This window comes from Cotesia glomerata, linkage group LG3 (assembly GCF_020080835.1).
Source record: "Cotesia glomerata isolate CgM1 linkage group LG3, MPM_Cglom_v2.3, whole genome shotgun sequence".
Classification (NCBI taxonomy): Eukaryota; Metazoa; Arthropoda; class Insecta; order Hymenoptera; family Braconidae; genus Cotesia; species Cotesia glomerata.
The window spans coordinates 2,932,980-2,946,800 of record NC_058160.1 but is presented as its reverse complement, the minus strand read 5'-3'; the positions used below and the strand labels follow the sequence as shown (position 1 = coordinate 2,946,800).

Here is a 13,821-nt window from a genome sequence, read left to right as displayed (position 1 = left end):
TTTTAAAAATTACATTTTGATAGAAAATTAAAGAAATTATATCAATTTTTAAGATCTCTCTAGGTACGTATTTTATGATAGAAAAATTTTAGCGAAATTAAAACTTTCTTTTATAATTTTTATTCAAATCTTTTAACAATTAAAAAATTAATTATTTCCTCATTAGAATTCAAACGTAACAAGAATTGCAAGCTAATGACGGAGGGTTAGAAAAAATAATATAAGAGACGATGGTCGGCTAAAAATAGTAAGATTGCAAAATAAATTTATTATTTCAATGTTCAACAAATGAAATATAATAATTTTTTCCTTCAACATATTCTATTTAAGATAAACAATGATATTACTATTTTTTAAAATATCTTCTATTCAATCTGCGGTAAATTTTGCTGAGTTGTAGATGATAGTAGAGCAAAAAAAGAGTATGAGCTCTTCAAAATCTAATTTAGAAAAAGAATAATTTCATCAGATTGTGGCAAGATTATATTTTAAAGTAAATATCTTACCGATACAAACGTCTCTAACGACAGAGTAAAGAAGTTACCAGCTTTTAACTGCAGTGGCTTCAATGTTCTTAGCATGGAAATAGTGAGTAAATTTTTTACATTCAATGGAAATTGGTGCTCCCAACCCGACATCCATATGCCGGTTGTCAGTGAAATCGCCTATCAATACACAAATAATATTTTTCTTTTGATATAATTATAAAAGAAAATATTTTTTTTGCCCTCTGGGCGGAAAGTGGCAACTTTGGTCTCACTAAAAATATTATACAGCCCTTGGGAAGTAAAAAAGAAAACCTCAGATCACATGTTTGTTGACCTCGGCTTCGCCTCGGCCAACAATTACATGTGATCTGAGGCTTTTCTTATTTTCCTTCCCAAGGGGTGTAACTACTATAAATACTATTCTTATTGAAATTCGATTGCATGTAAGATTACTTGATAGAGAAGTTGATTACTGAACCAGCACCAGTACAATAATTGGGTGAATGTAGCTCCAAGGTATACGGTAAATTTCATGAAACTTGATTTATCATTCGAGCCCTAGAATTGTTAGAACAAATATTCATAAATTTGTTTTTTCAAATCACAACATCGACTAATTTTGTATTATTTTTTCAAAGTTCGTCACTTTTTTTTTTTCTCAAAAAAAACTTCAATCAATTTGACAACTATTCCCGCTCATCCTGGACAGGGCCGATTTTTTTTATATTTCTTTTAATTGAAAAAAAAAATTTTTTTTTTTAATGGCTAAAAAAGTTATGGCTATTTGAAAATAAAAAAGCCATTTTTTTGAAAAATTCAAAACTTTTTTTAGGTTGGATAAAAAAATTTGAAAAAATTCTCAAAAATGTTTTTCAAAGGGTAGAAAAGAATAGAAAAGTTTCAGCTAAATCTAAAGGGGTCGGGTTCAAAAGTGGTCGATTTGGCATGGAATACCTCATATACACGGAAAAAAGTAAACTGTAAAATTCACTCGGATTCCGGTTAATTTTTATAGTTTTAAACAGTAAAGCGGACATCGGGGTGGCAAAAATATAAATATTACAGAACTTAATGTAGAAAGTATAAAAGCCACAATTTATAATTTAATATCGAAAATAAGTGATTAATAGCTGTCACTAAAGTAAATAACAACTCTCTCATCTTAAAAAATTACAGTTTCAAACAGTAAAAATTGCGATTTCAATATATAGTCCATACTATGAGGAGAAGGGGGAACTCAGATGAGAAGAAGGGGGTCTTACACTGGAAGAATTTAACATTTGAAACAGTAAAAATTCTACTCTCAAAATATATATTTTATCAGTCCAAGCAAGTCAGTAATTATAGTTTAATTTTTAGCGTTGCGTTTAAAATTTACCATTTTACTTTGTATAATATTGACGTTGCTTGTATTAGAAATTTAGCAGCTGTATTTTATACTTTTTACATATCATGTGATCATTTTTTAGGTACGAAATGATAAATATCAAAGTCAAAATTATTAATTATTATACTTTAACATTTTCGACATTCACATAGCGAATATTACTGTTTGAAATAGTATTTTCTTCCATGTAAAGAATAAATTGTAGCATTTAAATGATAAATATTACACAGTGATTATTAAAATCACGATTTTACTGTTTGAAATGGTAATTTTTAGCAGTTGATCATTAATTATTATAAATCGACTATTATTTATTACAGTTTACTTTTTTCCGGGTATATTTGTATATAATTTTATTTCCAGTTTCAAAAGTCCTCGTTTGATGAATGATCGAAGTAGAAAACTATCACATCAATAAAAACAAAAAATCTCCCAACAAGGTTATCAATTTTGAATTTTTTTGATTCTTTTTCGATTTAAACAAAAAAACTCACCAACACTGCTTGAAAACCAGCCAAACAAATCATGGTCGCACTGGTAGCAAGTTGCGTCATCATGCTTGAACTAAACACGCTGTTCAATTCTTTGACAATCCATGTGAGCTTCTGATGATGTTTGATGCAAATTTGAAACCGCCACAAGTAGCAATCCTCTGAACCATCATAGTCCGGATTTGTGTCAAGCGGCACAAATTTCTTTACTACTGGCTGGTTATTCAGTTTGGTGATCCCGAAATTGTTGATCATGTTGATCGTGTCCGGCAGAGGATCGAAGGTGTCGCGTTTGCAGACGTCAGTTCGGCAATTTTTGTAGTTCCAAGTAAGGATTATCAGCTGCACCGTAGTCCAACGAATGAATCCAAGTCCTATGAATTCAAGCGTGACGACGTTTGTCAGTGCAAAGGCTATCGAGTATATTTGAATAAAAAAGGCAATTTCGTGCATTGGTGACGTTTTGGTGTCGAACGGAAACAATGCGCGGACTGGCAATTCCCCCTTTTTACGAGGCACAAAAAATGTTGTTGACAGTCCGAGGGTCATGGCGAATGAGGAAAACATGTAGAAGTCGAGATTCTCCAAAAGCATTGCTTTTTTTATTGTTATCAATACTCCCGGGTCTGTAATTTATAAATGCTGTAAAAAATTCGGAGAATAACTCGTATTTAATTTATTAGTAAAAGTCAGGATTAATAAAAAATAAATTTATAAAAGTTGGTAAATTAAAATGTGCATGGCTTAAACGCTCGTGTCTTGTCTTGTGTAAATTGATCAATGTAAAGTTTGTATATATAACAAGATTTTAATAGAAAAGAAAATTATTATCAACTGAACAATACAAGAATAAGTTAAGAAAAAATAATTCTAACAATAAGTTATTCATAAATAAATTACAAGACATTAATTTTATTTACAATTCAATTTGAAAGCTCGTTTAAATTTTTCTGCAGATACACTAATAGAAGGATTTATTTGTACCAAAAAATATTTGTTAATAGTTAACAAATCATTTATTAGAGACCACTTTTTAGTATTAAACAAATATTTCTTAGTATTTAGAATGATTTTTTTGTATTTAATAAATCTGATATTCGTTTATTAAATATTAATAAATCTTTTTAAATACTAAGAAATATTTATTAAAGACTAAAAAGTGGTCTCTAATAAATGATTTGTTAAATATTAACAAATATTTTTAACTATAAACAAATCCTTCTATCAGTGTAGAATTTTTTTCATACGAATTAAACGCCCTCTTTCGTTTCGTTCAATGAGTCATAAAAAAAGAATCTAAAGAACTAAAGACTGTATTACCGGCGGTCAGCCGGCGAAATAATTGAGTATAATCTTCAAGCTCTATTTACAACTGCCAGCCAAAAAAATTAATTACAATTAAACGGAAAATTATTAAGCTGCAATTTTCATTCCACAACTTTCTGTAAGGCATGAAACTTTGAAAGCAAAAAAAATAAAACACTTAAAAAAAAATTTTTTTTTTAAAAATTTAATAATTATTATTATTAAATAAGTATCTTTAAAAATAAAAATAAATTTTTTTTATTCATGTCCTTTTAGTTATATTTTTTCTTAAATCCAAAAGGGCGTATTAAATTTAAAACTTACCACAAGATTGCCGAAACAGATCGATCGGTTCATGAATTTCGTCGTAAAGTCTGTTTATTCTATTCTGAAACCGATGGTACTTAAAAGCTTTGAATAATATGACGTACACGCCACACAGAAAACATCCATCGTCGGATAAAACATTCAAATTTTTGTAATTAACAATCAAATCCGCAAGTATTGTGCTAAAATATATTGTCACGATTGACGCACTGAATATCCTTATCGATGAATTAAATAAGCGTAAATACACTGGGTAAGATTTTTCGTAAGTCCAAACGCCGATAAATCTGTAAGAAAGTAAAATTTGTGCAACAAATTTTCTTATAAATATTGAAAAATTAGAAAAACAAAAAATATTACCTGACAATTCCAAAAACAGTATTCCAGTGTGTGCGATGTGTTTTAATAGAACTTTTTTCCATTACAGATCTGTTATTTTTAACCCATCAACAATGGGTGCGAACAAGTGAAAAAGACTTCTGCTGATATAATTAAGGGGTAATTTTCACAAATTATAGTGCGATAGACTATTTTCAGGGAAAAAAGCGTTTCATATTTTGTCTCTAGAAACTCTACTATAATTGTTAAGAAAATCGATATTGAGGTAATAATACACTATTGAAAATATTAAATAAAGAACTGCGATTGCGTGAAATTTATAGACACGCACCAGTTCTTAGAAATTGTATATTAATGTTTTTATTGTAAGACGTCGAACAAAATTTATTTATTGAATGAATTTAGTCATCTTACAAAGTAGTTATGTTGTATAAATACAATAAAGTTTGCATATCCATTTAGTATTATTGAATCATTCATTGCAATGAATGAGAATTGGTTATATCGATAATTTTTCTACGGAGTTTTAGAGTTTTTTAATTTTTGAAATATTTAGAGTATATTATTAATTTGTTTAGGTGATTTAATTTTTCATCCATTGATCTAAAAATGGAAATTAACAATTTTTAATGACCGGTGAGCTTTTTTCCAACTTTGTAGTCCAGTCGGCCTGGAAATAAATAGGGGTTAGTTGGCAACTTTTCGACAAAATGGTCCGATTTTGGATTTTTTTTTTTTTAAATACTCAGAAAGATATTCTAAACATTTGTGTGTATGTGGGAAGTGTTGCTTTTTTTTGTTTAAAAAATAGCATTTTAGCGTTGAGATTTAAATTAAAATATCTCGGAAACTACGCAAAAGTAGTCGAGACATGCTGCATATGAAACTTAGAGAATTGAATAAGGAACAAAATGGGCCAAACCCGATGTCTCTATAACCAATAGTTTACGAGATATTAATTTTGTAATGAAAAAAAACGCGGTTCCGCTCAAGCGCTTGTAAACAAATAGTTGTAACTCCGCGAAAAATCATTCGATTTACTTTTTTTTTTTTTTTAATTATAGCTATTGTTGTCTGCTATAAGCAAAAAATCAGATAAGCTCAAAAAAATTTTTTTGAATTTGTATGAATAATTTTCATTTTTTTGAATTTTTGCATTAAAAAATAATTAAAATTAAAATTAAATTATTTTTTTTGTATAAAATTGTTTTTCCGGCAACAAAGAATCGATACGAAAAAAAAAATTTTTTTTAAAATTTTTTTTAATGCAAATATACAGCTAACAAGTTTAAAAAAATATGAGCTCTACGGGGATTCGATGTCCGGATCCGAGAAAGTGCGCGTGCGCCATTCCCCTCCAGCCGTTGTCGGAGAATGATGGGGGAAATAATAATGAGTGTGAGGCGGATAATAACAATAGTAAGCGGCCGCTCGGATATTCGGAGTAATTCGTTTTTTCATTATTTTTGTAATTTTTTCTAAGTCTAAATTAACTTTTAAAAAATCGATTCCACAATATAGGTATCGATCGATTCCAAATTCAATGAATCGTAAAGATATCCTATCGTGTGGAGAACTTTTTTTATAAAAAATTTTTCTATTTGTTTAAACAAATAATTAATTAACAAAAAAAAATTGTTTCCACAATATAAGTATCAATCGATTCCAAATTTAATGAATCGTAAAGATATCCTATCGTGTGGAGAACTTTTTTTTGAAAAATTTTTTTCATTTGTTTAAACAAATAATTAATTAACAAAAAAAAATTTATTTTCGCAATATTGTTATCAATCAATTCAGAATTCTATAAATCGTAAAGATATTCTATCGTTTGCAGAACTTACCAATATTGCGAAAACAAATTTTTTTTGTTAATTAATTATTTGTTTAAACAAATGAAAAAAATTTTTCAAAAAAAAGTTCTATTAGAAGTATAACTTTAGAGTACACGAAAAAAAAGTATGAGTCTCACATTTATAAATTTCAGTGATATTACAATACTTGGTATTGCGAATAGACTTAAACAATATTTGAGTCTCAACGCAATATTTTTAAGCGCTACACTAAAACTCGTTTAAATCATACACTTCAACCGACTTTGAGTGCCACCGCAAAACTCATAACCACAATACACTCAAATATGTTAATTTTTTATTAATTTAAATATTTAATTTTTTAAATTTTATTTATTAAAAAATATTGATTAAAACACTAATGTTAGGATGTTACAATTATTGTAATAAAGGTTAACCTCAGTTGATAATGTGTTCAAATTTTACATTATAAAATGACATATATGTAATTTTATATTATACCTTACATATATGTACTTCAAACCTCACATATATATCTTCAAACACTTGACGATAGGAGGATTAATTCCACTCAGTTAATTTATTTTTCATCCACAGATTCATAAATAATTATTGTTAATGTCAATTATATAAATATTTTTTTTATGCTCTTAAAAACGATGTTTAAAATAGATTTAAGAACCAATTCATAAAAATAGAGTATACCCATAGGACTTAAACTTTTTTTTTAGTGTAATATTTTTCAGGGCTAAAGTATACCTTGTTATTACAAACAATACTTCCAACATATTTCAGGTACAAGTATCGAAAATTACTATCGTAATTTTTAATTTATATCAATACAAATAAATCCAGAAAGCTTAACAATTTATAATCAAATATTTTATTCATTTTAAACAGTATAGGATAAACTATGCGATAATTTTTCCATACAACTTATGTCGTACGTGAAAAAATTGATCTCCGTTGTAAATTATAAAAAACTATTTTCCATCGCTCGTAACTGTGGTCATCAGAACAAACACCGAGTACGAGCTTTTCAGAATCTAAAAAAAAAAATTTTTTTTTAAACATAATTTTATCTCACTTTTATGAAATATTTTCCGTGGGCTTTAAGTTCATAACAAACTAAAGTACTAAAAATTTTCTGATTACTGTTATTATTTTTTCAAATTCAAGTGAAATAGTAGCTTTTATTTTTTTGAAAAAAAAAAATCGCTTACATTGATGAATGTGTCCATTGACAAGACAAAAATTCCACCAGCTCTCATTTCCAATGGCTGCATTGTTCTAATCATTGCAGTTGTCACAAGATCTTTCATACCAATTTCGAACCAATTTTCCCAGCCCGACATCCATTGACTTGCTGTCAAAGAGTTCGCCTTAAAAAAAAAAAAAAAAAAAAAATACTACTGTTGAATAGAAAAGATATTTAGCTCAGTAACGCTTGTTGTAAAAGTTTTGGTTTTAAGCGTGAATATTGTAGATAAATTAAAATATTAGTTTATAAATCTTTAAATGGAAAAGTTTATGAACTTTAAGCAGTGATTTTTTTGAAATTTCAGAATTTTTATTCAATTTTATAAAACATGAAATTATATAAAATTTTTTTAGTGGCAATATAGAATTTTGTAATATCATAAAATTTCACAAACGTTTATGAAAATTTCTAAGATTTTAGAAAAAAAATATTTAAAAGTTCTGCCTAAAAATATAGAATCACGCATGGATTTTAATTTTCATTCATTATTTGCAATAAAATTTCAAAAACGAGTATATTTACTACTGTTGATTGCATTACCCAAAATCTAAGAATAATTCAAAAAATTTTTTTAATAGTTTAGATATCAATTGACCTCACTAGTATAAGATTCCGACGCATTGACTACTTAAGATTCTTACCAAACTATTCTTTAAAACTAAAATAGAAAAATTTTTATTTACTTGAAAAGAAAGCTCGTTCCCAAATCCGCACCAATAAAGCAGTTGCAAAAATCCAACAGCCAAATACGTAAAAGCACTTATAAGTTTTTTCCTATCGTCCGCGCACTAGATAAGAAAATTTTAATCAATCTGAAATTAAATTAAATTTTTTGCAAGAATCGATAATTAAAAAAAAAATTGAAGCGTACCATTACGATCAAAAATCCGTTTAGACAAATTAGGAACAAACTGACCGCAAACTGGACAATTAAGCACGAGTCAAAAACGTCATTTAGATCATCAATGATGTGGGTTATCCTCTGATGATGTTTAACGCAAGATTTGAACCTCCATTTGAACGAGTCAATTATTTTTCCAAATTTTCTTCGGTCAAATTCAACGAAAGTGGTTATCTCCGTGTCCTCATCCAACGCGTCTAGTATTTTGAATTTTTGGATGGCTTTGTAGGTGTCTTGTGATAGATAAAGGTCTGAAAGCTTTGACGAATAACTGTCGCAGTTTCTGTAATTGGCGGAGAGAACTTTGAGCTGCAAAGTGGTCCATCGCAAAAATCCTAAACTTATAAATTCTTCCATAGCGACACTGATAAGACCGAATATAAGTGTGTATAACTGTATGAATAATGCTAATTCGTACATAGGTGATTTTGTAATATCGAAGGGGAATATTGCACGTACCGGTAATTTACCTTTTTCTCGGGGTACTAGTATTACCAAAGCGGCTCCCAACGTGACAGCACAATTTGAAAATAAATAAAAGTCTAGTGCGTCGAAAAACATGTAGGTCTTCATTGTTGTTAATACACCTAAATCTGAAAGTAATTATCATTGTAATCTTACTATAATTATAATTAATAATACATTGAGTCTGAATTGTAAAAAATGCTTGCGATATTTCATAAAGATTATTGGAAACTCAAAAAAAAATCAATTTACGGAGGTTCGAGCGAATCTAATGTAAAAAATAATTTCCAACTTTGAGCTTTGAAATTAAGTATACGTATAAATAAACACGTCATTTATTTAATCCCAAAATTTTAAAAAGATTCGCCGTTTAGTTACTTAGATATTAAATTTTAAAAATCACATATTTTATCTCCTTATACACGGGCTCTTATGGCGGACAAACTTTTGTCGAGACTTTAATTATTTTTTTCAATATTAACCTCCCAACTTTAACGGATAAAAAACTATACACAAGAAACTTGGATTATTGCAAAATATAGAAACAATTTAATAATAATACATTACCAATATAATTTTTGAAATATTTAAAGTCAAATTTTATGTTTTTAACTCGTTTATCGTCAGCCATTTATTCGAATAAAGATTTGACAACATCGCGTCAACAGCTGAGAAAAAAGAAAAGGATAGAAATATAGTTACAGAGAGAGAAATGTTTAACTCACACACTCATCCACGTCTCTGTTATGGGTATAATCAAGCGCGCTATTGCCAAATCTGTTTATTTATTCCGGCAAGTAAGGTAAAGTACCCAGTACTTGAACACTTCGAAAAATGGGACCAGTAGTTGCAGACTTAAAATTGCTGTAATACAAAATCTGTATATATATTATGAGTCATATACACATGTTATAATTATTCAATAATACAGTAATTGATTTTGGTAAGTTTTTTCGATTATAAATCAAAATAATTACATTTTTGTTAACTTTAAAGTTGACATGTCGAGAATCGCCGATAGATGCTATTTTTTTCATGAAAAAGGTACTAAACCGTAAACCGAACAATCAGTAAAAAAAACGGTATATCATCATTTTAAGTGAAAAAAATTGTACCACCCAATGAAATAGTCTTTTCTAAATACTACATATTTTTTGCAAAGACATAAACTATAATTTTTATATTAAATTTTAGCGTTCAACTATACCTCCCAATTTTCAAAGCGGTACCCAGAACTTGAACAAGCTGGGACCGTATAATTTTAACAGCACTCTAACCTCTAATAAGTTTATAGACTAGTGATCAGTATTGTGATTTGTATTAATTACTGCAAATTAAATAAGTTTTATAACTAAAAATTAGTATAGTTAAAAATTATTGTACGTTTTGAATTAAGTTTTTTTTTTTTTTGATTTATAATTGAAAATTTACTTTGTCATTCATAAAAAATGTAATTAATAAATTGAATACAAATATTTCTGATTTTTAAATGAACATATTAAATATTTATAGTATTATTCAATAATATGTTATAAATCTTTAAATATTTCAATTAAACGTTAAAAATTTTTGGTGTGCCTATTGCCATATATTTTATTAGTTCAACTACTGCTCCCAGAGTGTTTAACTACTGCAGCTTGTCAGAATTGATTGTTCAACTACTACTCCTTTCATAGTCTATCTTAAAAACGTTGTCAAATTATAAATATTCAATTATTTTCGTTATTTTGCACTTCAATCAATTCAAAATTGTTTATATTTTTATGAAAATCACTAATTTGAACTAATAATTACATATTTATATATTAAAAGTAGCGTCAAATACGTTTTACTTTGAAACCTGTTCAACTACTGGGTACTTTACCTTAATAAATACCAAAGTCATTTTATTACTCTACTTTATCAAATAAGTCAAAATCATCAATTATTAAATTGTTTAAATTATTTTAAATTAAAATAAAGAATTTTGACGAATATTGGGAAGGCTAAAATTAAAAAAAAGTTTTAACATTATTTTGACTCATTAGTTACGCTCGAACTTCCTTAAGAAATAAGAAATGAAGATGTTATCTAGCAAAATTGAAATTTAAAAAAAATCTTGATGACATGTAATTATTTTTAATTATGATGATCTAATTTTGTGAGCAATAATACACTCTAAAACTGGCGAAGAGTTTCCAATATATTGTTATTTAATTTAAATAGAAATTATTTAACAAATTGAGAAAATTAAATTCTAGGCCATCGAACAATTTTTATTGAACAACAGTCGAAAATCCTACTTACTAAATTCTTAATAAAATAATTTTATTATTATTTATAATTGAGCAAAATTAGTAACAATTTTAAAAAATTTAGTCATCGTAAAATATAAATAAAGATATAAAAAATATGAAAGTTTAGCACCCATGTGGTTAAATTTTAATGACATATAATTCAAAATTTAGAATAAATTCTAAACTTTTATATAAATATTTAGTAAGACTAATAATTAAAATTTCACGCTTCACTGAATTAAAGTCACTTTTTCAGAGCTGTATCGACGATGATGATGATGATGACTGTACGAAGTGTCACTTTTAATTACCACAAGATTGCCGAAGCGCATCAACTGGATCATGGATGTCATCAATGAGTTTTCCAATTTTGTGCCGATGAGTATAAAATTTGTATATCTTAAAGTAAGTGACTATCCAGCCAGCAATAAAACAACCATCATCGGCAACTGTCATCAAGTCTTTGTAATTAACAACAGCATCGGTAACAAGGGTAAAAAAATAAAAAACAATAACAATATAATTAAAAATCCTTATTGTCGAGTTGTAAATTTTTTGATACTTGGGCGCTGCTGAGTCGAACTTCAAAATACCGCAATATCTAATTATTTGATTAAAAAAAAAAAAATATTGAATTTTTTAATTACTAATTTAGGTGGGAATAAATTTTTTACCGTAGTACTTTGATACTTTTGTCCAAAAATGTGCGATGTGTTTCTATTGGAGTGCTCTTCATGACTAGTGTACTTTATTTTTAGATTGGCGCAGAGGCTAGTGCGACGGTAAAATAAAATGTAGCTTACTAGAAGGTAGTAATTTGCTACCTTTTAATATTCTCAGAAAATGTTATTTATTTTTTTTTAAGATCTACAAGCGTATTTTTTGTTCTTTCCAATATTCATAATGATTGCTTCGAATGAAGCGCTGTCTATGAATACATAATAAGCGGTGCCTTGTGTCATCATGGAAGTTTTTTTCATCAGTAGTAGACTGTGAGGTGCCAGTAAAAAATAAAACTTTGCATAAAACCTAATTATCTTATGCATCCTTGTGTAAATCGATAACAGATAGCGGTATTGCGTGCAGTGTTTGCTGATACTTTTTTAGCCAAAATATTACCTTTAAGGTTTTATTGAATTTTTCTATTATTAAATTAAGTCATTTTTTACACAGAATGAACAAAGTACTTATTTTTATGATAAATTCACAAGATTGTTGCAGTGATTGATTTTTATATTTTCATAGCAGTAATCGAGAAAAAAAATTTTTTCTACAATAATCCAAGAATTATGATTTATTCATTAAAATTTAATGCTTTCTTTAATCAAGAGATGTAAATATTTCGAAACAAAACGAAAATTTTGAAGAAAAATATTTACTTGAACCAACTTTTTTTTTTTAATAATTATTGAATTTATATTCATTTATTACACCTTTTTTTCATCTGTTCATTGAGCTAAGTAAAAAAAAGTGAAATAATTTAATAACCTGAGAGAATGATTCTATGTAAAGCTATCAGGCAAAGATAAATAAAAATTAATTAAACTTTTTCAATCAATTTTTGGCTGTGTGTGTGTGTGTGTTCCAAAGAGTTCTATTGTTCTTAAATTTCTTGAGAATTTTAAATAGTTCGGCGCAATTCCATAAAACAAAAGTTTTTGAAATCATGTTTATTCAACATTACTTCAAAATTTCTTAAACATTTGGCAGTATTCAAAATCGTGCTCTACCCACAGCCTGAAAATATTTTAAAGTTACTTTAATGTTTTCATTAGAGTTTTATAAAATTTATTTAAAAGAAATAGTATTTTTTTTTATTATTATTATGCTTTACTTGTACACCTCTCGGTTTTTACAAGGCTGATTTTTTTTTCTCCTAGCTCTACGCTTTTTTCTATTTCTCATATTGGACCTCAGCAAGTCCCACCCGACACTTCATTTCTACTTTAATTTTTGCGGCTGTGGACCGAAGTGTGCTTACTGTACCGTATTCACCCTGAACCTCACCTTCTCAGGCTGTTGGAACAGAATCATGGGGAAACCACAGAGAAAACCTATGATAGTACAGTCGGAGCTGGGCTAAGTCTACCCTGATAGCCACAGTTTCAGACCAACCAAGTTGGTGTCAGATAGTTGCCACTAACTTAGCGATAACTTGCGGTCAACTTCCGAATTTGTAACTGTTGGCGTCAAGTTGGCTACAAGCTTCTGAGAAAAACAAGACCAATCTACTGCCGCAATATGTCGCCAAATTTCTTGAGAAATTTGTAGTCAACTTGGTGCGAAAGAGTTTCGAAAGCAATTTTTGCCGACAACTTGGTGACAACTTGGTGAACAACCGAGTTCATTTCCAAGACTTGCCGCCAACTTGGTGACAAGTTGCGGCAGTAAATCGACGGAAAGTTGCGACCGACTTGGCTACCAGGGTACAGTGATTGATAAGAAACTCTTCTTTATCGACCACTGGAGCATTAGGCCCCTCTCCTAGTGTGCAGAGATCCCTCGCGCTAGCCAACGCTGACTAAAGTGGTCACCCATTCAAGTTGTTGCTTAAATGTGTGATCGCCCAAGTCAGACGTGTGCCACCCGGCTATCTCTGCCACTTCCAGAGGCTGGCAACGTAACGTAACGCACATATTTTTAATTATAATCACTGAAAAATATTGGTGCGTGCTGGGATCGAACCCGGGTCCCACTCTTTCGAAAAGCGAGCACCGAGCCGACCAGGCCATTGCCAGCCTCTTTTAAAAGAAATAGTATATTATAT

General features: G+C 28.7%; 1 protein-coding gene across 1 annotated transcript; it reads right to left on the bottom strand.

Annotated features, from left to right (window-relative positions):
* Positions 1–234: 234 nt before the first annotated feature.
* Positions 235–12,251, bottom strand: LOC123260455. The gene is made up of 12 exons (XM_044721556.1): positions 11,729–12,251; positions 11,366–11,655; positions 8,284–8,906; positions 8,096–8,200; positions 7,375–7,533; positions 7,136–7,197; positions 4,359–4,409; positions 3,996–4,285; positions 2,370–2,992; positions 942–1,046; positions 507–665; positions 235–440 (listed from the first exon to the last, which is right to left on the bottom strand). Exons 1-12 carry the CDS (start codon positions 11,788–11,790, stop codon positions 366–368), a joined length of 2,604 nt encoding a protein of 867 aa, XP_044577491.1. The 5' UTR covers positions 11,791–12,251; the 3' UTR covers positions 235–365.
* Positions 12,252–13,821: the final 1,570 nt, after the last annotated feature.

Coding starts and splice junctions, on each gene's coding strand:
- LOC123260455 (XM_044721556.1), bottom strand. CDS start 11,790: ATGAAGAGCACTCCAATAGAAACACATCGCACATTTTTGGACAAAAGT. Junction 7,534..8,095: donor GGAACGAGCTTTCTTTTCAA/GTAAATAAAAAT, acceptor TTTTTTTTTAAG/GCGAACTCTTTGACAGCAAG. Junction 2,993..3,995: donor TCTGTTTCGGCAATCTTGTG/GTAAGTTTTAAA, acceptor TATAAATTACAG/ACCCGGGAGTATTGATAACA.